Raw genomic sequence first — 25,036 nt, forward strand, 5'->3', positions numbered from 1 at the left:
AGAAACAGATGCCTCTGACATAGGATTTGGGGGCATCCTCAAACAACATAGCAATCCTCAAGATTATATTATTAGATTCTATTTTGGTTTTTGAAACAAGACATAAGCTAATTATTCTGCTATCAAGAAAGAAATTTTAGCTATGTCTTATGCATTACAAAATTCCAAGATGATCTTTTAAACCAAAAGTTTCTTCTTTGAGTAGATTGTAAATCAAGCCAAACAAGTTTTGCAAAAAGATGTTAAAAATCATGCCGCTAAACAGATTTCCACTAGGTGGCAAGCATTATTAGCAATTTTTTATTTTGACATTGAATATATTAAAGGAGAAGCCAATTCTTTGCCTGACTTTTTGACCCACGAATTCCTGCAGGGCAAACGGTTTCAGGACAAAGAATATCTTCTTTCAGAAACCTCACCCCTATCAGTTTACCCTTCTACTTAATAAACTATGCCTAAAACGAGTTCGTATGAACTTACGTTATCAGACAAACAGTCTACTACCAATCAGGTAATTGACCAGGTCCAGGGAAATGATCTGGCTAGTCCACAGCAAATGGCTTGTGAAAAAGACTTCTCAAATCCGTTATGGCTGGAGGCTTTGCCAAAAAGCTCAAAAACCCATAAAATGGTGATCCCAAGATCCCTATGGGAAAGATACAGGTTAGGTGATCCAACAGTTGGACCTTTATCAGATTAAAGCCATTATGAATTTCTGGTCACCTATGGTCCCCAAACAGATCCTAAATTTCTTTACAAAGAAGTTACCACTACATTTCCCAGTTTCCATTATTCCATCATTGAGGAAAGAAGAATACAAATTATCAGAGAACTTTGTCCTAGTAGTTTAAACCTCTCAGCTGATCTTGCCAACCATATTGCCCATATAACCATCCAAATGGAAACCCTCTCTGAACAACTCCATGCAATCAAATTTTATCCAACATGTGAATGTAACTCTTCTTCTTACAGGACCAAGACTACCAACATGAGTACTGACAAAAACAAGAAGAAGTTAACAGCATCAGATTATGCCCACAACTATATTATAGGTAAAGTATCAGTTACTCCGCTCCCTAAAACCCCATCAAAGCAGGTGTCTTCCCCATCAGTTAAACCAGTACCTAAATCAACCAGTTTATCCCATCAGCAGATTTTCCTCTGCTAATCACCTCTTCTTCAATTAAACCATCTGCACCCAACCTACCTTAAAGCAGCCCTTCTGGCCACCTCTTCAACCTCCTCACCACAACCCAAAACTATAATTTCCCAAAAATCAGCCGATGTTGATAAATCTACCATAATTCCAATCACTACCTTAGACCACCCTTGCTCTCCAAAGTCTACCTTAACAACCCAATCAAGCTAGTTAAAACCATTATTCACCCTCAAACCTGCAGCCTTTCACCAATAGTCCCGTCACAGCAGCATTATGAGTTTATCCTCATAGTTACTAAATCAGTGGAACTCATTCCAGTCACAGACAAAAATAATCCTGCAGAAGTCGCCTTCATGAAAGTTAAGATTTGCAGGGTTTTAACCATGACCGACTGAAAAAAAAAAATCCCTTAGCACCATGGAAGCTTTCCCAACCATTCCAGCTGTCAAAATATACATATTGGGATTATATTGACACATAGTCAAAAATGCTCAAGAGACAGAATCAGAATTGCAATCTCTCAGGGTTTTTCTACTATGACAAGAATTGCACCCCTCCATTCCTAGTATGGTTCTTTGAATGTTGGAATTAGTTTGGACCAACACCAGATATCCTTCCTTCACCAGTAAAAGAAGCCTATGAATTCTTCAGAGCAAAAGCAAAATTATTAGATTCATGGAATAATTATCCAACATTATTTTGTTATTTCCAACAATTTAATGTGTCATAGATATTACTCCTTGAATACCAGATTACTGAACGTGATCACATGGCCCTCATTCATCAGATCAAAATTAAGTGGTGGGACAACTATGATATATCTCGAGTCAATAAAGAATCAGTTATTTCATGGTTCCAGCAAAATCCTTCTCTTTGGAAGAAAGGGAGGCAATCAGAAACAGATCAGCAAATGAGTCTGCTCAGGCACCAACTAAATGTTAGTGAAACTGAAGCAAAAACTCCTGAAGAATTTGCAGAATTACTCAAAACAGATTGCAGATCAAGCTACATCTACCCAGTCAGCCTCTGATACTGAAGAACCTCCACAAGAACCAAAATGAAGATGATTGTTTCGGAGTCTTTTCTCCACTCCAGTAATCTCTCCAGTCTGAGCAAAAGAAGCCCCAATAATCAGCAAAGCAACAAAAGAAGTCCATATCAGCTTTTTCTCTCCCCTCCATTATATCCTCTCTCATCAGAAAAAATGGCTTTAGGCCATCTGCATTTGAAAGACTAGCAAAACAGCTTTACTTTATTCCGTGTCTGTAATTATTAAGGTGTAATGTAAGCAATGGCATATTGTGCCCTGTCCTGTAATGTGCCCTTATGCATATAAAAGGGAGCATCTTATGCCAATAGGGGGTGGGGGTGGAATAGCAAACCGTGCCCAAGTAACTCTGGATTTCACTGCTATTTCTCCCTCTCATCAATAAAAAAACATTGTATTATTTTGCAAGATTCTTATCTGCTATTTCTTTTTCAATTTCAAAATCCTCTCTGCTATAACTGTGGTTATTGTTTGATTACTGGCTCGAGCTCCCCTTATACGGTCAAAGCTCTCTACTCCAGATCCTGGTTTAGATTGGTATCCTAGTAATTAATGGACCAGTTGAGAGGTTTAAACTACTAGAACAAAGTTCTCAATTTTTTTATTTGTTGCTATTAGATTTTTTTATTTATTACTAGTTGACCTTACTTAGTGGAATAAGGGCTTGTGGTGGTGGTGGTGGTGGTAACTTATTTGTTGCCTTTCTGGAAATAAATAAAAAAATTTGCAACTGAAACACATTTTCATAACATGAGTAAAGTAGTAATTCAATTGTCTTAGTTCCATTAGTTGACAAATTTAGAGCGGGGAGGCAAATGTAATTTTCCATTTCTTCGAGGGAAAGCAATGTAATTTTTTGTTCTTTACAATACCTAAAGGGTAGTCATTCAATTTTCCCAAAATTAAACATCACAAACTTCAAAAATTATATGCAGAACTCTTATTGGAAAAAGAAAAAAAAAAAAGGAAAAAGGTTTTTAAAGCAAGCTGCACATATAGGGAGAAATAGGAAAATGGGGTTACTTAATTACCTTCCAAGATCAGCATTAATCTTCAAACCTGCTATGGCACCTTGAGCAAATTGAAGCAGTTCCTCCCGCTTCACCTGTCAAATAACGCTGCCAGTAAATTTGCAAGCCAACATTCTATGCTTTAATATATGAACAAAGGAATTTGTATAAAAATGGAAACTACAATTTGGAGAAGCATATCTAGGAATGGGAGCAGGCATGCAAAGCCATCAACTATTAAAATAGCAGAGGGTTCAAAATGACTCCAGAACTCAATCTATACAGTTAAAAAATGTGCATGCCAAGCATTCATAACTCAAGAATAAAGGTTATAGCAAGACAGCTAGTGATTTGAAATGCACCCTCAACACAAGACCCTCAACATGGTTCTATCAAATTAAAATTTTACACAAATTGAAGCAATCTCGCTCTTGTTATGCAACCAGATAAGGGGAGAACACATTACTTTCAAGAAATATTATGAAACAGGGCTCATATGGATACATTCTTAGATAACTACCAACAATACCTGTAAATTCTGAAACAGAAAACAACACCAAGAATTGTACCCTTCCAGCTATACAGTTATAATTTGTTTATGTCAGAGTCGAGCTCAATCCTTTGAGCAAAGGAAGATGTAAGGTCTGTTTCAGTAAAACTGGAGTTATTATTAGACTTACAAAAAAGGGAAAAAGAAGAGCATTCTCATGATTATTAATCATCTTATTTTCCAGAGCTCCACCAACAGCTACCAAAATCCATGCTTATTTATTTGAGGATTAAGCTCTGCACTCAGTAACATGCTCAGCATCAAAACCACAACTTAATTGAACTATTTCAAGTCATGTGCAAAGATCCTATTCTAGCATTCCACCATATCTAGAGCTGCTTTGACATATATGAAGGCAATCATCTAAATGACCTCGATCTCTCTTAATCTTTATGACAGCAAACATCCTCCCCACAATGAATACACAGGCTGAATCATCAAAGAAGCAATGTCTAGCAGTATAAAAGTAGAAGGTAAGATTCCCACCTAAAAGAATTCATTCATGGTGCCATCACCTATGTGCTTCCTAGATAACTAGAATAGGTTATAATTGCTTAGGCATTACCTCAAAATAAAAAATAAAAATAAAAATAAGAAAACAGGTCTGTAGTAGGAACCATTGATGCAATATCTAACATTGACAATGCGAGATCACCCTGGTGGTCCCTTGAACTATCCATATACATCAGTTTCTGGAACTTCATCTGAGAAAGCTAGAAAAGTCGAGCTTGGGACAAAGAACAAGAACCAGCAGGTGGCTAGATATTTGGAGCTGATCAAGTTTAAAAAACATCCTGAAAACAGGTGGCACACTGGAAACATCTTGAAGGGTTTTAATTGATCTGAATTAGATAAAACTTAGAATGGACCAGTAATCATGCAGGAAAAAAACCCAAATAACGCATACAAACTTAACAAAAACAATAAATAAGGTATACAAACTCAGGAGTACACGATATTACTTTTTAAGGATGTTGCTTATATGAACGCATTGCTAGATGGAAGAGGGGATTTTGGCACTCAAACTTGGAGCAAATTATGCTTTTCATTTGAGTTCATGGAGTTCCAATTTGTTTAACCTGGTAACTGATGAACTCAAAGATTTTATTCTCAAGCCCTTCCTTTCTCCATTTATCACAAATGGTAGGGGTTGATTAGGTTGGTTTCAGAAGCTTGTTATCATTGTTTTATCCCTCAAGAGTTCAACGAGCTACTCTTCCTTGTGCCCCTTGGTCATCCAATCCCAACACCAATCCCATAGCAAACCCAAGGCTGGCTTTTCACATAGCAATTAGCATATAATCAATGCCTTTTGGTTCCCAAACACAGTGGAATTTGTTTACTCACACGGCAATTCACAACCACAAAGTTAGCATATATGCATTGATTACATCTACATGCATTCTTCCCTAGAAAGAACTGAATAAAATTTACCCAAACACCCACCCAACTCAGCTAAAACAAACCACCAAAAAAGAAGGAACTTTTACATGCACAGGGTTTTCTCAAATTTGCACAGTTAGTAATAAAATCTCCGTGTCTGCCAAAACATTGCAGGAACTCACCAATACTTCATCTTGGTAGCCTGAAAAAGCTTTTGCTAGATCCTGTATACAGCTCACTATAGCATTATGAATTTCTTTCCCTTCAGTAAGACAAAGCCTGCATATCAAACATAAAGCAAAGATTCAACACACACCCCAAGAATAAGATGCTCAAATACAGGCCTTCACAAAGAAAATATACTTTCTTCATAGTTAGGTCGACCCAAAGACACATTAGCCAAAAGTTAAGTTGTGAACAATAACCACCTAAACAATTCCAGGAGCAGAGTAACTTCCTCTTCATTTGGTGCTTCAAGAATCTGCGCCACAGATAAAGATAATCTGCATTAACCTCCACAATAAGGAATAAAAAGCTCAACGTAAAACTCATTCTTAATAACATGTCTATTATGATAGGCCCCAAGAACAATAACCAAACTACAAATAGATTCTAACAAACCAAAACAACTCCAATTGTGTTAAGACTTATGTAAGTAATTTAGACAACTTGACTAAAGAAAAGAAAGCTAATATTCATAAGAATTATGACTCATGCATAAGGCTCTGGCTCAATGGTCTAGAAAATGCCACATTTATGTGCTTATACCATGTAAAACACTAGAAACAAAAAGCAGAAAGCATGTGCATGAAATCTAGAGTAATATATGCAAATAAATAAAAGCATAAAATTAAAAAGCATGTAAAGGGGGCAATGCTTCTCTTTAGCAAATAATAAGTAGAAATGACAATAACTAATTTTACATACCATGGACATTGTGATGCCCTCCAAGGCTTGGCTATATAGAAAAACATCCATAAAATTCATCGGTTCGCCACCCAAATCCGGATCATAGTACAGAACCTAACCATGATTAGCAAGGGTTAGAAACAAGAACCTTATCAAGGGATGGCATGAGTCTATGTTCTTAATATCATAGGCCAATATTTCACCAGTATCAACAAACAAATTACTAGACAATGATATGTAATCTCATGACTCAAAAATACTCCTTTGCAAATAAAATAGCACTTGCAGATGTTCAGGTATATGAAATTGCTGCATCCTAAATATGACTTACAGCATCAAACGGGAATGTTTCTTTCACAGTGATACAACTAAACTACAAACAAGGTACATGACACTCTTGGATAATGTTTCCTCCAGCACTTCACTGTTAAAAGGCAAATTAAGGCTCAGCAAGCAAAAGAAAGGCAACTTTCAGTCAAAGTAAAAACTCTTCAATCATTTAAAAGACAGAGAACTCATCTCGTTTCTGGATCATTAAAATCAATAAATAGTACAAATAGATAATAAAAGTTGCTCTATTCCCAGCATATCAATGGAGGGATGGTTTTCAATAGAACTAGATCAACAAACCCAACATGCATCAATATTAACCCTGTCTATGCCTGCCTTGTCATGGAAAAGGGGACAGACTCATACAAATTTTACATGGTTACCTCAGTACAAAGCCTTAAAAATTTTACTTTTCCAAATCCATTTCCTCAAAAAATAAAGTGGTCAGGACAGAATAATGGTGATAAGAGAAAAGCTCTGATCAAAACTAAAACTGGCAGTATTTGATGCCTTAAGCCAAGAAACTAAATGTCATGATATCATTAGTAACAAAAAGGAATGCCCCACCTGGAATATAGATGGAATTACTGTATTGTGGCTCTAAAATAGCCACAATTGGTACACAAATTTGACAAGAAGAGAGGAATATTTTTATAATTCAACATAAATAGGATTGAAGACTAACCAAAGAAGTCTTTTTAACATTATCTTTTTGTTCCTCGGAAGGATGATTCTGCTCAGGATTCCTTTCTTTATCCTCTGAGGAAACCCCAGATGATTTCTCTATTTCTTTAAGCACAGCCAGCCATCTTTTTATCAACTCAGCTCTTTCATGGCCACTAAAAGAAACAGACGCTTCCTCTAATCTTTTAACAGTCTGCCTAAAGCTTTTGTAACTCCGAGATCCCTGCACATGCATGGAAATTAGGAATGTAAAGTATCTGGTAAAACAAAGGTGCCCCACAAATAAAGGAGAAGGCCTAAAGTATTGAATCGAGTAATACAAACATATTAGAGGAAAAAAAGATTGACCCCGGGAGGTAAATATTTCGAAAGGAAGATAATAATAAATTGATAGCACTGATGCAATTAACTTTTAACACTTCATATTATCTAACAAAACACTGAAGCAAATTTATTTTATTTTTGTCTTCTCTTTGGTGGGGGTTCTTTCGGCAACAAGCAAATTTACAACCTGAGTTTAAGTTCCAAACACAGAAGCACAACCACCACTCCCCATTTCCGAAAAAACTCCTCGCTGGCAAACAAGGCAGCCGGTTGACTTTCTGTACCTCCTAAAAGGTCCTCCAAAAACATATACTTAAAAACTATTTATAAGTAGAAACTGGACGCCTAGCTATTTCCAGGTCTTCTTGTTTCAATCAATACATAATTGGCCCCCAGTTTCTGCTGCAGGCTGAAAGTGCGAGAATTGCTGGTGATTTAGGCAAATTAAGCGTAACAACTAAAAATCAGTTTCCGATGCTAGAGGGAAACGCAAGGGTTGGAGCAAGACAAAAAAAAAAAAAAAAAAATGAAACTAGAAAGGAAAACTAAAGGGGCTGGGGGGGCCAATACCATGCGATTTTGGAGAATTTTGGCGCCGCCGGCAACGGCTTGACCGGCTTGGTGGACGACGGAGTCGGCATAATTCTTGACAGTGCGAGTGAGGTTGTTCTTGTTCCCAACCTCAACCGCTTTGCTGACGGCAGATCGGAACCACGACGACATTGCACTCAAAACTTCAACCTCCCAATCCTAATTTCTCTCTGAGTGTCAGGGGGACCGGGACGATGGAAACTACTGCCGATTATTAATGACTCGGAAGATTCATTGGAGCCCTAACACGGTGTCGTTTCTCTTTCCCAGGAATGGGATGGAAGCCCTGTCTGTCCTTTTCCGAGATTTGCCTAACATATATACATCTATCTGCAAGTCCACACCTTTTACTTTTATATATTTATATTTATTTATTATTATAGGCAGCAGGCAGCAGGCAGCAGGCACCCACAGCTTAAGCCTCTCTGTTGGAGTGCCATTTTGTTGTAGGTTTTATTATTTTTATCAAAAAATTATAAATAATCTTATCTTATTATTATATAACAAATAAGATTACACTGTTTGACATTTAATAAGTAACTGAGGATGAGGTTTAAAACCAAAATTATACTACTAATACTATTGATATCTATATTTTAGATTCATCAATACAATCACCTTGTATATATTATTAAAATACAAGTTAAATAACCAAAAAAAATACATCATTCATTAATTATTAATAAGACTTGCCCCCTTTTTTTTCATTTTTGCTAATAAAAAAAAAAAAAGGTTAGCTGCTGTTGCTACTGCAGCAGCACTTAACAAGGAAAAATATTAATGGGAATGCGAGCACGTTGATATTGGATTGGGCACTATTGGGCTTGGGCCATGAAAATAGCCGCTAAAATTAGAAATGGAACATGAGGTTTGGACCATAGCATGTTTCCTGCATTTTGATCCAGAGAAAATAAAAATAAAATAATGGTCCACGACAACTGAGACTCTCAATTTGCTCCTAACGAGTGGAATGGAAAGTGAATTGTCATCAATGGAAACGGCATACCATCTGTGACTGTGGGAGTAAGTACGTACATATATAAAGTAGAAGAAGAAGCTCCCAGTTGCATCCAGCCAGCTAGCAAGCCCGAAAACAGAAAAATTAAGGTTGGATTTGATAAGAAGCGTTACAATTCCTGGCCGGCCGGCAAGCCTACAAACAGCTGATATTTTCCCCCGAAAAGTTCCCCTCTCGTATATATTTTGGTGTTGTTCGCCAACAACGAATGTTTCACTAATTAAACAAACTAAACACTGTTTACCGCCACACTAATATTAAAGGGCCCTCCTCAGCCCACCTATAGAAGCATATTTTCCAAAGGGAGGGATACATAAGTTCGTTCATCTGTGATCGTGAATACCCTAAAAAAAATGCCCTACAGAAATACCCCTCCCAAACCCCCAAGTCTATCCGCCTGTAAGGATCGGTTGTTCTTTTTGCGCATAGGTTTAGGTTGGTGGGAGAGTGGCACAAGTTACACAATATTCATATTACTTCACTGCATACGATTTTTGACACAATGAACTTCGCTACGAGATATTCCTTGCCAAAAAGTCGTCAACAGCAAGACTGGCGTCGCCATGGGCCACAGCATCTTCGGGTTCAGGCACATATAGAGTGGAGGAGAGGCCTGCACGTCCAGACTCCAGTCAGTGTGTAATATAATATAATATACATAAAAACAACAAACCAGCCAAAAAGCCATCCCAATACACGGATTCAAGAAGCAGGCATAAAATGAAATGTGCCGAATACGCAAATCTTCAACACAACAGCCAACAGGAGTACATCAGTTAAGTTTAAATATATTTCTAATGCATACAATTAAACAATAAGCATTTCTTTACTTTTTATTCTATACATCCCAAGTACAATTATAATTTAGTACATCAAAATAGAAAACAATATATTGTTCGTTCTACATGTTACTAAAAGTAGCATGGATGCAAAACCCACTAAAAGTAGCACGGATGTATACATTATTGGGTTTAGATTAATGAACTAGAGATACACTGGCATTATGGATGCAAAACCTAAAAAAAAAAAAAGCGGTCCCAATCAAGCAGCATGGTTGATCAGACAAAAGAAAACATTTTCAAAAATAATAAACTCGTTACTGGCACAGCCGGACATTATTCAGAATAATTTGAACAATATCATTTCCGGGGAGCAGCTGATTCAGTTTTAGCGCATAAGCCACACGCCATGCCATAACCAAGCAGACTGCTATAATTGAGAAATTCAATCAAGGACTTGCACTACCATGAAGTCCTGAATATATACTCTCTCTGACCAAACACAAATTTGACAAAATTTGGGGTCTATCATGATGCAGGGGCAGAAAATACCTTTGTGTCAAGCTGCATCTCTCCATTGTTATCTACAACCAGGCATGAGCCATGAGCCTTCAACCACTCCACACACTCCTCCAATCCATCTGCATCCTTCTCCTCGCTTGTTTCTCTTGTAGGCAAGGAACTGGTGAAGCCCAATATCTGAGCAATGTATGAAACAGGGACTGCCGGGCGATATGAACGAGACATACATTTCACAGCTCTGTACCGCATCTTCTCAACATAGAGATCTGCAGCAAGAAACACATTTACTTTTTATGTTCAAAGTGACAGACTTGGAGATAAAAATGCATACTCACCCATAAGGCAGGTGTTCAAATTAGGAGCTGTCTTGTATAGCCTGAAAAAAAGGACATAATTTCCTGAAGAGACAGCTGCACGAACTGCAAGAGCATGTTTTACAGCTTCATCCTTTTTGGAATCAACCGACAATCTAGGGAGCCATACAAATTAAATGTCAGTTTAACATTGTAAATAAACACATCAATAAGAGAAAGGGAAACATTCCCAAAAAAACCACACACAAACTCCATGAAATCCCTGGAGGGTATTGACCAGTGCAAGGGACCCTGATTTGTAAAGTAAGCCTAGAAAACCATAAAAGTTCATATAAAAGTTGGCCAAATTCTCCATGGCACATATTGACTCGAACGGTTGAACCTAATACATGTCTTACTATGGTCAATAAAACCAAATATATATATTCCAGTTAGGACAAGTATATTGCCAATTTCTGCATCAAAGTATAGCAGGCAGGTAACATTAATTTGTAAGCAGTCATCCAAATCATATTAACACTGAGTGGATACCAATCATAACAGCCCTCTAGGGATTTTATTTCATTCAAATGTGAAACAGGTACAAAATATCGACTCTACCTATATATTATAAAAAATAGTATTACTGACATCACTAGCCATAATGACGCAAAACATAATAAAAACTAAAGGGGTGGCCACAAGTTAAAATAAAAAAATGAAGATTTCAAATGAAGGCTCATTGTGTGATGCTTGATAATTGCAGTTAATTTTTATTTTTATTATATTGTAATTTGGAGATCATGAGTTCAAACCTTGTTAAAATAGCAAATTTTAGTTTTTTAAGCAAAATATATCAAGTGTATTCTGGGACATTATTTTATTGACAGGACTTCAAGCACCGCAATGGGGAGTTTGCTTATATATAGAGCAGACAAACTACTAAAGTCCTTACCTAAGCATGCAACAAAATCTGCTTTCAAATTTTCAAACAGTTCCATGGAACCATCAAAGAGCTGAAATCTGTTGTCTTGCGGCAAATAGAGGGAAAAATTACATTATGATATAATTATCTTATCACTAATTTTTTTAAGTAATAGTATCACAAGAACATAGAGTTACAAACAGATTCAACAGATTTTGGTGATGCACAATTATAGTGAGTGATGGTGTGGATGACATTGTGATGAGACTTGAAAATCAAGTTCTTTAAGAAAAGATCAGTTCAAATATCTCAAATCAATTGTTTAAAGATTACAAGGAGAGTATTGAGGATATTACTCACATAATGAAACTGCACATCTAGCATTTTATGAAAATGTAAAATAGCTTTAAAGCCCACCAACATGTTCACAGTATGAGCATAACAAAGCTGTAGATATCACAGTGGACTTATGGCCATACAATAAAAACAAAATTACAAATTATTCAAGTAAAAAGGCGCAAGACAAATTTAAGATAGTTTAGACACGCAATAAAAACTAATATATGCACCTGTGAGAAGAGTGAATGGAATGGAAAAATTTAATAGCAAAAGAGATAAAGAGGAAAAGCCAAATAAACTTGATGGAAAACATAAACTTGATGGAAAACTATTAAGGATGACATAAAATATAATCTGATAGTGGAATCCCAATCCCGTAAAAATCTTACAGAACCCCGTTCTAAACCAAGTAGACCTGACAGACGTACAAGGTACTAACCTAGCTCAGATACATTTAATCTGAAGTAGATGTCTTAATCCTAGATCTCGAATGCGATTAGAGAATTTGCAATTACAGGAGCAAACTTTCTAAAATTCCTATCAGTCCATAAAGCATTGACAGAGTGCCACCCCACTCCCCCTCCCCCCAAACTTCTAAAATTTTCTTATATACCCCCAAACTTCTAAAATTTTTCTATATACCCCTAAAACTTCTAAAATGTTCCTGTATAGAATGTGGCATAATAAAATTCAGTGTGCACTGAATTACTTATATCTTGTTTGCGCATGAGCTAAAAATGGTAATTACAATGTAATTGGATATAAAATGCATATTTATAGACATATATTAGAATATTCACACATGCCCCCAACACCCCTATTTATAAATTTACTCTTTGACCACTCAACAATGAATGTCACCCTCCACCCTTGAGCACGGACACTTCCTAGGGGCTGCCACCCATATCAGTGTCACCACCGTGTCGGACAACCTGACACAGCTGCGATACATGTCAGGCATGTCCAACACTTCCTTAAAATTGTTTAGAAGGATACTTTCAAAGACTAAAAAATAAAGAATGTTCCTTTTGCCTCTTCAGTTTTCCGACTTGGCAATTGCGTGATTCTTTTGTTTTTCCATGTTTTGATTGCATGATATTTCAGTTTTCATACCCTTCTCACTTATATTCTCTAGCTCTATAGACATCAATTGGATTGTGAAGGACAAAATTGACCATACGGACATATTAAGAAACTATCTAAAGCATAATTATCCTGCTGAAATCCCCCCCCCCCCCCCCCCCCAAGGCTTCCGTCCAGCATCTGCCCCACTATCACTAAAGAAGAAGAGAACTGATTATTGTTTGAAGCAGAAAAATTGGGGAAAAAATACCTACATTGTCATGACTTTAATACCAAAATAGGAGAGAATTGATTATTATTTGAAGCAATAATATAGGAAACAGATAACCAGATTGTCAGTAACAAGGACAAATTACGTTAATACAAGTTTAACACATCAAGAATTATATTAGGGTGAGAAAGAGAGATAACCTCTTGATTTTTGATATATTTTTATATGATCTAATGCTTGATATTTACAATCAATGTAGGGAGTTGAAAAATTTTAATTTCATCTCCTAGGCAATGTTTAAAAATACCCGCTTCAAGCGCTAAGTGCAGCATGCTTAGTCCTTTAACGAAGCATGATTAAAGCATGCTTAAGTTATGCCTTTACCTGAGCTTTGACGCACAAAAAAGCACACTTCAAAAATATGCTTGTTTTTTTTTTTGTTTTTGATCATACAATATGAATAGTTGGATTTGTTTGAATTTTTGCAATGGTGTGGCTGCTTGCATGGAATCCTTATCCAAAAAAAGTTATCAGATCTTAAAAAGATACAAAAAAAAATCACATATACATTTAAAATAAAAAGACTCAGCAATATTTAATGAGAAATAAATATTGAAGGAACATGTAATTAGGTATAAATTAGCAAATGCTAATTTATTCTTGATTTCTATAAATTAGAGATTTTTGATTGATTGTAAATTAAGGATTGATTGATTGGAGATTGTTGCAAAATAGGGTTTTGATTGATTGGGGATTGTCATAAATTAGGGATGATTTTTTTCCCCAAAGCTTTTTCTCTATGATTGTATGAACTTGTAAACAAGTACAAAATAAATGAAAAATTGCATCTTATGTTTTGTTAAATTTGCAGCCTCATTCTTATTTAGTTTTCTTTTTTAATGATTTCTTTAATAGTTTATATTTTTTATGCTTCTAAAAGTTTATACTCTTTATTTCATTCATGTGTCCTTCACTTCACTTTGCGCTTAAGCCCCATAGTAGGTATTCTTCGCTTAAGTGCATATAGCACTTTTGAAAACACTGCTCCCAGGCCGCCATTTTCTTATTGTCAACATATCTCCCTACCCAAAAACTACTCAAGTAAAAGATGCTTCCACTGTATTGGCAAATTGGACTTCACAATCAAAGTTTGATGTCAAACATATCAAAGGAAAACACATTTTCTTGCTCATCACCATTCTAGAACCATAAAACAATATCTTCAATTTTCTCAATTTTTGTTATATGGAGTTGCTGGAATTCCTATTCCATCTTCTACCCCAAATCAATCAGCACTTTGCTTTTGGAAAAATCTATATTTTCAGATAAAATTCATCCTACCTCACTTGGGCATCATGTATATCCCTTTCTCAACATCTCCAATTTTATATCCAATTTCACTCATTTATATGAAACTAATGCTTTCTTACTTTTTTGGTACCTAATGGGCATGAATCACAATGCATCCATTTTAAACTAACCACTTCTTAGATCCTGGCTCAATGCACAATCAATACATGCAAAAGAAAATCCTTTTGCATTGATTACCATTTGGATAAGCAACTAATCACTTTCCATTTAAACATGATCCTTTTATCATCTGGAAGAAAAATCACACCCTGATGGCAATTGAGTTCGTGTCATTAAACTAACCAGTGTGAATTTCCAACTCAAACGCATATCTCCTTCAAGGACATCTTTTAATAGGAAAAATTGCAAATGCACAGGGCCCAACAGAACTTGATCTTGAAGCATCCAAATGCCACAATCTGGATGTTTATCCAACAATAACACCCAAAATATCCAAACCCACATCCTTCAATTTGATGACTTGTAGAATACAGATCTCAAGTTGCTTATCTCTGAAGACCAACTAGAATGCTATACTAGGTCATAATGCATGATGATTCTGACTTTTTAGCTTGCTGAGATGTGGTAGACATGTGGTCCATAGTTATAGGCTTGTCTAGCTTGTGCATAAATACTTGTACCTAAATAACATTAAACCAAGCATTAATCCCACTAGGTGTTGGCAGCTACATGTATGCTAACTCACCAACCATCTCTATCTATGACTATCTTCTATAAGGTTATTACAACTCATAGCATGCCTAAGAATTTCCCATCAACTTTTTCTTGGTTTTCCTTCATCTCTTTTAATACAAAATTTCTTCCATTGAATCCACTCTCTTATTTGTCTTTTTTCTCATGTGACCAAACCATTTTAATTGTCTCACACACCTTACACCTATACCATGGGATATACATTTTATTAAGCAAATAATAGTCCCATGTTTTGAAGAATACACTGGTTGCCCGCACCAATCAAAAGTTACATCAGATTCTCCTTTGTTTGTTAAAGAGCCATTATTGACTTCATCGAAATTTAAAGGAATAAGAAAAATAAAAGATGCAGTGCCAAAACTGCTCTTCAAACGCATAAGTTGACCAGTATAACCATGAAATTATGAGAACAAAACCAAACAACTCTTATTATATTTTTATTTATGCCATCACAATTCTACTTAATTTTTATATAAAAAGCTTCATCATCATCAACTGCACCTTGTCCTGACAAGGTAAGGGTCAGTAGCACAGCATTCATAATGTCAATTGACTTCTAAAAATCACATTGACAATACAAATCTATGAAAAACATCATCATTTTCATTAACTTCATGCTATCACAACAAAGTTAGGGTCGGTGACACAACATTCATAATGTCAATTGACTTCTAAAAATCACATTGACAACACAAAACCATGCAAAGGAACAATGTGGCAAAATTTACACCGGATGCCAAAACCTTATGGCGATGGAATGATGAGATAAAATTCCAACACCATCTTCAAATAAAAAAAATTCTTGAGATGATGATGAATGAGGATAATTGTATGGTCATGTTAGATCACATAGTTGATATAGTGAAACTAACATATATGTGGAAACAAGACAGACTATGCAAAAGCACAAATGTGGCAAAATTTTACGTCGAATACCCTTCTTGACACAACCCTCTAGCAAGAGAATGATGAGATAAAGTTCTAAAACCATCTTCATATGAAAAAGTTTAATGAGGTGGCAATGAATGAAGATAATTGTTATAGTCATCTTCCATCACATATTTGAAATGAAACCAACTTGTACAACATTTATATAAAAACGTTATACATTTATAAAATTTTCTACAAAAGGTTATATATATAAAAATTTCTACAAAAAAAAATTCATACAAATAAAACATTGAAAAAGCAAATTTAGACATGCAAAATATTTACACAAGTAAATAGTTTACGATAAATTTATATAAAAACCTTATCCAAAAACTCTTATAAAAATAAATTTATCAAAAAAAAAAATTTACTTTAGAAAATAGACTCATATAAAAATATTAATATAGGAAAATATGCATGTAAATTCTATAGAATCAATTTTTTTTAATAATAATTTTTGTGTTAAAAAATTTATACATCTTCCTCAAAGTTTAACGTAGAAAATCATATAAATATAAAAACTTTACGATTTTATGTAAAAAAAATTATATATCTTTCTCAAAATTTGTTCGAGTGAAATTTTCTGAAAAAAAAAAAATATATATATACAGCTTTATCCAAATTTCATTGTATAAAATTCTTTATACAAAATTTTTACACAAAGTTGTAAAAAAATTGATTGTATAAACGCTCAATATTTTTATGTAAAATTTTTTCTTATCATATTTTTTCTCAATGTTTTCTTCTATAAAATTCAAATAAAAAATTGTTTAAATTAATTTTTCTTTAAAAGTTTTACATGTATGAAATTTGTTTTATCAAAGTCAGCATGCTTAATTTCCTGTATAAAAACTTTTCTATAACTTCGTCAAAATCTGCTTACATAAATCTTTTTCTACAAAAGTTCCTATATCAAATTTTTTGTACAAAAATTCATAAAAACTTGTCAAGGTTTGCTTATATCAATTTTTTGTAAAAAAATGGGCTTAGGCCTGAGGAAAATGAGATAGAAATAGACCGTAATGGTCAGAGGGAAATCATTTCCTTGTAACCAAGACAGAATATCTATTGCCTTTTAAATAAATTAAGGTATTTTCAATATTGCACAAATGGTAATTTAATTTAGTCAGTAACATCTGTCAAGAGACAAATGCTTACTATGGTCAATGTAATTTGTAAAACGTGTGGGGTATCTTTTATATTTAAATCTTATCTTAAAGGTGGCCAGTGTAATATTATTAATCTTTTGAATTTGACCTAAAAACGATCCACCACAGTTGGCCATAGAATAGACTCTGTACTTACAGGCTTGAATAGAGTGGATGCAAATACTTTTGTAGCATGTGATACATACGCAGTTTGACCTATATATTAAGTATCCATAGATGGTGATAACCATATGGCATGCTTTCTAAAAAGACTATAATTGACGACAAGGGTGGAGTTCTAGAAAGCTCAAAACAGGAAATATTTGCACTGTTGGCTCTTATACCAAACTTATAACAATTAAGGAGGAACAGCCCACAAAGAAATATTACAGGATCAAGTAGAAGAAACAATGAAACAAGCTTAAGACACCAAGGATTATGGAAACTAGGCCCTGGAGAGATGGGTTCACTTTAGGATCTCCTGTTTGGCTGTTTCATATAGTTTCTTAAAGAGATTGCGAGGATGACTTCTATTCCCTCCTTGAACCTTTGTTACTCATAGACGATTCTTCTGGGAGAAAATCAAACCATTAACTAATAACTATACAGAAAATGTCAACGTGACAAACATTAAAACTGATGGATATTAAAATTGCTTTCTCAGATGGGTTGACTGTTCACATAAAAAACATGAAGGACCAAACCTCTAATAAGGTAAAACCACGAAGTAGGATTTCAGAATCAAGGAGAAGGAATCAAGGTAGACAAGTATAGTGCAATGAAAGAAGGCTCACCATCCAAGTAGAACGGGCTGAATGCAGTCAACACCAGTTCATAGATGGCACCAAGACGAAATATGCATCATATTCCACAAGAACCCAATATTTCTGCACTGTGTACCAAATGACCTCCGCAAATCTACCCAGCCTCTAGGGCATGGTGAGAAACTGTTCGTTTTTCTTAACATTTTTAAGTACTCTCCTTATCCTTTAACCCACAATCTGGTTAGAGAGGACTTGAACCAGTCACTAACCAAGTTTTTGGCTTGGTCAGGCACAACTCATTCAGATTCCTAACACTTGACATGACAGATAACGCATGTACATCTTGTATGTTGGCTATATGTGGAGGTTCATTTTCGGAGAGTTAACTTATGGCATATACCATTATTTCTGGACAAGGTCCACAACAGTATACACACATCTAATTTAATTATTAATACATCTGCTTTTATATACAGAAAAGGCATTAAATGAAAATGCCAATTAAACAAACAAGTTTCAAAATTTTAAATTTGGTAATTTAACAAATCAAAACAAAATTTTAACATACGTGGAACTTATGTTACCCCATAAACTCTGCAGCGGAACTTAAAAAATCATTCTGAATGGATTTAGGCATATTCCAATACAGCATAACAACTTCAGAAACAGCAATTACACAACAGGAGTTTGAAACAAGAATAAGGAGAAACAAAATTAACGCAGATAAAGTTATCCTTCTATATTTGTTACAAACCTGGACATGGCTGATAACAGATCTTTGTTATTACTAGAGTGCAAGATCACACAAAGCAAATTATAAGCAGAAAATTCCATATGGCACCCCTTAATTCCCTCCGAGTAAAGAGTTGTTAATTGTGATTGACACTGCAAAAAAGATGGGAGAAAGTTAATTAGTGCCTCTAACTAGTATGGACATCTAAATAGAATTAATAATGCACATATTCAGTTTCAAAGAACATATAAAATAGAAAGGAAAAGTGAACAAGTTGAGACAAGAAATTGATTGCACAGTGCCCATCAAAAGAGTAGAACTTTTTCTTGCGGTCCTCTTACAATGTGTTTAGAAATGGGAGACCTAACAGCTTCCTGGAGGAGGCTATTTGCAGGGGAGGAGATATGTATGGAGAGAGAGAAATTATGTAGCCAACACTACCAGTGGGATTAAGGCTTGTGATGATGGTAATGAGGGGAGAGAAGTTTTCGTTGAAAAATGAAACATCTTTTTGAAGGAAACACTTCCCATTTCCCTCGTTTACGGTTTGGGTGAATGCTATAAAGATGTTTTCAGCCAAAAACTATAAAATAATCAAAAAGAGCAAAGTAGGTTATACGAAAGGTGGCATGAAGGCCGAGAGCTTAAGCCAAGACACGAGGAGTAGGATGAAAATTCACAACTTTAGCAAGGATGGTGAATAGCCTTATATTTTACAACTTTGAAACAGTTTGAGAACTATGGTTTTCCAAAAACAGCAAGCCATAGTAATCTCAAAAGTTTTATATTACTTTTCCAACCAAATTTGAAGCTCATGCCACTACTGCATACCGCTTTGAGTAATCAAGTCAACAAAAAATAGCTCTCCAACAAATTTCAACAGGACAAGCTAACCAACTCTAAATTGAAATGTCCTTCAGCTTTCTCTTTTTCAATGTGGAACAAGATATTCTGCATTGTATTTTAAAAGAAAGTATTTCCAATCTAGCATGTAATAAGACATCAGATTTCCAGACTCAATTAATTTTGATCACAGACAGAGGTAAATAAATGTAATTTGTAAAGAAAATGTCCAAAGGATGACTACTGACTAATCAAGTTTCCTGCACAAGCAAACTTCAGAACAATAGTTGCATCTTCACAAGAGAGCTACATAATAAGCTTCTGAAAGGGCAGGTAAAACAATCTCATAACATGATCTAAAGGTTGTCCTGGCCCACTTCCACAATCACTCCATTCAAATGAAAATTCCCAACATGAAGGAGAAACTGGAAAAAAAAATTGAAATAGGTACTAACTTGGTTGTATTCTGCTAAGTCTCCAACTTCTATTGCCAAACGAGCATGAGTTTCATAAACCTGAAATATTTTTAAGGTCCCATTCATCAAAGAATTAACAACTTAACTAGCAATATAACGTAAAGATCATTTTTCTTTAAGGCTAAAAAGGATCGTGCACATAAATGTGAAACACAAACCCACTACCTTTGCATGAATATTAGAGCACAGAGTAGCAGGCTACCCAAACTGTTTGGGACTCAACCCATTTCAAAAAGCCAGCTGAAGGTTCAATCTGTTCAACTGTCCACTGGCTCTGACGACTAAATTTAGTTTCAAAGAAGTCTAATACTAATTTGTTTTCAATGGTAACTATTGTTTGGCATTACAACTATAATGTAGCTCAAATCCTACATATGCACAAGATTGCCATATTTTATTTATTTATGCAAACAAAAACAAAATCAAGACGACATGGCTGCCTTCACCTAGTGGGAATAAGGCTTGGTGGGTCATTTTTGTCAAATATATATATCACAAGAAGTAAAGACCACCTGAGGGCCTGGTCACAAGTACCCAGCCCTACCAGGCTAGTTGGTCCTGACAATGCAGCCAGATACCAATATCATAAAAAAAACATACCTTTGCCGTCAGCTCGTTGCGAATTCGCTGCACTGTTAGATCTTGACGAATGGATTTCAACTGATCACATTTGTAAAGATAGTTCTTTTGAGAATTTTGAACCAGAAGCAATGCTTTTTCCAACACTTCTTCAGGTCTCACCTGCAAGAAAAGTATGTTTTCGTAGGAAACTCTAAGTGGCTGTTTAGTTGTAGGGAACATTCTCCAGATTTCTACTTCGTCCCTAATTTTCCTCTTCCACAAAAAATTTGGAAATCATGTTCAAATGTGAAATACAGAATTTTTTTTTTTCTACTTCAGAAAATTAGGAAACATGTTCAAGAAGAACGATTGTGGCAATCAAACAAGAAACATCAATAAATCAGCCAAACAACAAAAATTATTTTAGATTTACCAGTTTTGAGAATGATCAGATACTGCAAAATATTAATAATCAGAAACAAAGTGTCTGTGTAAATGTGAATAGCTCAGAAGACGAGTACCTTAGAAAAAAGTGTCTTTGTGTGCATGTGGAGAGAGAGAGAGAGATGACTCAATTCAACAACAGAAGCTGTGAAGGAAATTTTGGATCCAATTGAGAAGAGGGAAGGACAAGGAAGCAGGGGGCTGTCACAACATGAGGGAGGAGAAGACTGGTTGAGGAAAACTGCAGAGTCTAAGTTTGTAATGGAATTTTGGACAAACAACTTTTTACTGTTCATTTCATAGTGTAAAGTTGGAATTAAAGAGAATTAATTTTCTTTTCTCTAATTGCAAAACCTTGTCATTTGAACATGTTTTCAAATTTTCTGTTTTCTATGAAAAAAAATTCAGAAAACAGAGGCTCTCTTCCACAACTGAACAGTGCGTAAGTCATGCAACAAAACCCACTAGCTAATAATTTATATTCTATTTTAACTTTAAAAAATAATGAAATAGAATGAATATTACGGTAGCAGGATCAGGTGCAGAAGTGAGGCGCAAATAGCGTTTCTCAATATCTTGGCAGGTCCCTTTGACAGTGAGGGCATCCCAATCAATATCTTCAACAGCCCTGTTGCCACCATCTTCAAAGTTTTTACTAAGTACCAATGCATTAGCTCTTCTAGCATACAAATTTCCAACTCCAACATTTTTTGATCTAAAATGATTATTTTCTGCTCGATTTCCTTGTCCCTTTTCAAATCTCCTTGACCGACTTTCCCGCCTCTTCCTTTCCTCTGGTGTATTTGCAAGTGCTATGGCACTTGAATAGTATGCAGTTAAACTTTGTTCCTTATCACTGTCACTGGATGTGTCACTGTTATTAGATGCATCTGGAGCGTCACCAAGACGCTGCCTCTTAACTGAATTCAAGATATTTCTGTTTGTAGTTCTCTGTTCAGAGAAAGAAAATCTTATACTGCTCAAACCACCATCCTTGTTCTCCAATTTTCCACCTGAAACCTGCAGGAGATGAGATGGATGGTTTAAATATCTACAATAGGTGCATACTCCTTAAGTTAGAATTCTAAACTAGGAGACACTGACACTGATATAGACACAAGATATCATAATTACAAATCCAATTTAAACCAAGGGATACAGCAATTTGAAATTTTATATAAAGAAAAGGATATATACATATATATATATATACAAATCTTAATATTTTTAATTAGCAATGCTTATGAGCATAATAACCAAAAAGCACTAAAATATTGAATAAGTACCACTAATTCAATATAAAAATACCATGTAATAATATAAAAATAGTAAGAAAACCATTAATCCAATATGAACATGATATCCATACCTATCATAGTGGTAACATAAAACAATATAAAAATAACATGTAATAATATAAAAATATTAAGAAAACCATTAATCCAATATGAACATACAATTCACATCTATCATAATGGTAACATAAACATCATTCAACAGATAAACAAATAACTATTTTTGTCAAAGTTATAACTAGCACTCATATTTGTGATTTTTATTCCTTGGGCAATAACTTATTGTGAAGGTGAGCCTTGGGAAAATGGTACCATTACAACCAGGAGGTCATAAGTTTAAGTCAGGAAATAGCCTCTTCGCTAAGAAAGTTACAATGCGGGAGCCTCATGCATTAGGTTCACCTTTAGGAAATAACTTATTGTATTTGCATATTTTACCCCCAAACTAAGCTCTACAGTCTCTATCCAAACTTTGGCATGTAGATCCATGGACAAGATAATCCTTCCTTAGTTCTAGAAATGTCCAAAAACAATACTATTAAATAATAAAGTTCAGTATTGTATTACCAGGTCCAATATATCCATATCCAAATGAAGTGTTCGTACTTTCGAAGATTATAGACGTAATGAGGAATCCAAATAGCACATTTGTTTAGATATATTTCTTTTAATAAGTGAATATACACGTGAAGATAAAAAATTTAATCAATCTTTTTAATACACTTGGGAAAGCTATTCTATATGCTCATATAAATAGATAATATCTAGGAATAGAAAGAATGAACATCTATTCCGAAACATTAGAGGTTTAGGGGTTCTAGTGTTAAGAAGAATAAATTAGCAAATTAACACTTCTTTTCTTATTTTAATCTTCAAACCATATTTTATTTTTTAAACTTGCACGTGTGTTTAAGTAAAAAAATGTGATGAGGGCTTTAAAAGTAAAAAAGGAAAAAAAAAAAAAACATACGTAAATGCGTCTGACAACACAACCCTCATCGACTCATGCAATAAGTCCAAGTGCTATGCACATGTTAGACACATGCACGACCAAAACACATTACAAGGTGTACCCAGCTACCACTCTTTACAGAAGGCATATTATCATTCAATATGAAGGCAAAATGATGATAGGAACAGATCTAAGTAAGGTCACATAGTAAAGAACCAACATAATAAGAATGTGAAGATAGCTAAAACCAGACTGAAGAAGAAAAAAAAAAGCAAAGCAAAGCAAGTTTAAAAAAAAAAAAAAGAAAGAGCATGAAGAAGAAATCAAAGTAGAGAGTGAAAAAATTGGCACGCTACAATGCAAGGAAAAGGATACTTTTTTGTTAGTTTCGCTGAAAGGTACCCAGGCACCATATTTTACAGCACCAAGAGTAACAGATGCTGGCTTGTCAACTGGTTTCTCCTCTGACACAGGCTCCCACCTACTTTTGGGTCGCCTACTTGGACTTCTTTTGTTCTTTGACACTGGAGTAATAGGAGTTGAGAACTGTACACTGCTGCAGAATAACATGAACACGGGAGCATTGATCAACATTATAGAACACATTTTCTCTTTGGCAATGAAATTGATAAAGATCCTTCACAAAACAGAATCTTTTTCACACAAAACAAAAAAATGAAAAAAAAAATGCACACAAGATGCTCTTGCAGTCTCAGTTTACATACATATCGAATAGTCTGTAATGGGGGCAATCTGACAATCCATCATCAAGATAGACTGTCAGTAGACTTCCCCTGCAATGGTAGGGTGTGATTATTCAGAAGGCAAGATCTTAAGAAAAATGTGTGCGCGTGAGAGAGAGAGAGAGAGAGAGAGTAATGAGTTCAGAAAGAATCAATATGCTGGTGTTTTTTTATCATCATTTTATGGTGAATAATAAATTCAACGTTGACTGATAAATAGAAAATCACAACAATAACCCATAAAAATTCTGGTAAAGGTAAACAGAAACACATTTTATTAGGTGGAATAAAGAAGGCTTGTTCAGTATTTACATTGTCCATAAAATATCAAAATATGATATTTCCACAACAATTTATATGGCCAGTTTGAATTTGAGTTAATTTCTAAAATTTTTGAAAAGAAAACTGAAAATCATGTTTTATTTTGTTTTTGGTGTTAAAAATAATGAAAAAACCAAATAAAAAAAATAAAAAACTGCAAAAAAAAGAAACACCCAAAAACCTCTTTCCATGTTGAGTTCATTCCACTCTCTCTATACACACACATGTATAATATTGCACGGTATATAAACATATAATATAATATATACATATAATATTAGATATCATACTGCATATAATATATTATATAATATTATTATCCATATTACTATAATTATAAATAATATTATTATTAACTATTATTAATGTTATAGTAATAATATAATTATATTAAAAATTTGTACAAAAACACAAAAATCAGATGCTGCTTTTGTAATGAACAAGATAGGGCAGACACTAGGGCACAAACGAAGAGGAAGAAAAGCTCTGAATATTACTCAAATGAAAGAATGATCAAAAGACAAGGTAAAATAAGGCTATGTTGATTATATATAATCAGCAAGAGCCTAAACCACCGACATGACAGAGGCACTAACATAAGCGC

The 25,036-nt window shown here is 34.7% G+C and overlaps 1 protein-coding gene and 1 pseudogene across 3 annotated transcripts in view; both read right to left on the minus strand.

Moving 5' to 3' along the window:
* LOC127798367 (uncharacterized) overlaps positions 1-8,263 on the minus strand; it is a 34,404-nt pseudogene extending 26,141 nt beyond the window's left edge.
* An 815-nt stretch (positions 8,264-9,078) lies between these two features.
* Positions 9,079-25,036, minus strand: part of LOC127798366 (SAC3 family protein A) — a 61,265-nt gene continuing 45,307 nt past the window's right edge. For 2 of the 3 annotated variants that reach the window (XM_052331891.1, XM_052331889.1), the window contains exons 7-13: positions 23,744-23,924; positions 21,647-22,141; positions 20,717-20,857; positions 20,096-20,155; positions 18,819-18,949; positions 10,643-10,776; positions 9,079-10,573 (exon numbers count right to left, since the gene is read on the minus strand). In XM_052331891.1, the coding sequence (XP_052187851.1) occupies positions 10,314-10,573; positions 10,643-10,776; positions 18,819-18,949; positions 20,096-20,155; positions 20,717-20,857; positions 21,647-22,141; positions 23,744-23,924 (1,402 nt within the window). In that variant the 3' untranslated portion in view covers positions 9,079-10,313. The remainder of the gene's footprint in view (positions 10,574-10,642; positions 10,777-18,818; positions 18,950-20,095; positions 20,156-20,716; positions 20,858-21,646; positions 22,142-23,743; positions 23,925-25,036) is intronic. The other variant, XM_052331890.1, reaches the window with a different exon arrangement.

The sequence above is a fragment of the Diospyros lotus genome, chromosome 3, assembly GCF_014633365.1.
Source record: "Diospyros lotus cultivar Yz01 chromosome 3, ASM1463336v1, whole genome shotgun sequence".
NCBI lineage: Eukaryota > Viridiplantae > Streptophyta > Magnoliopsida > Ericales > Ebenaceae > Diospyros > Diospyros lotus.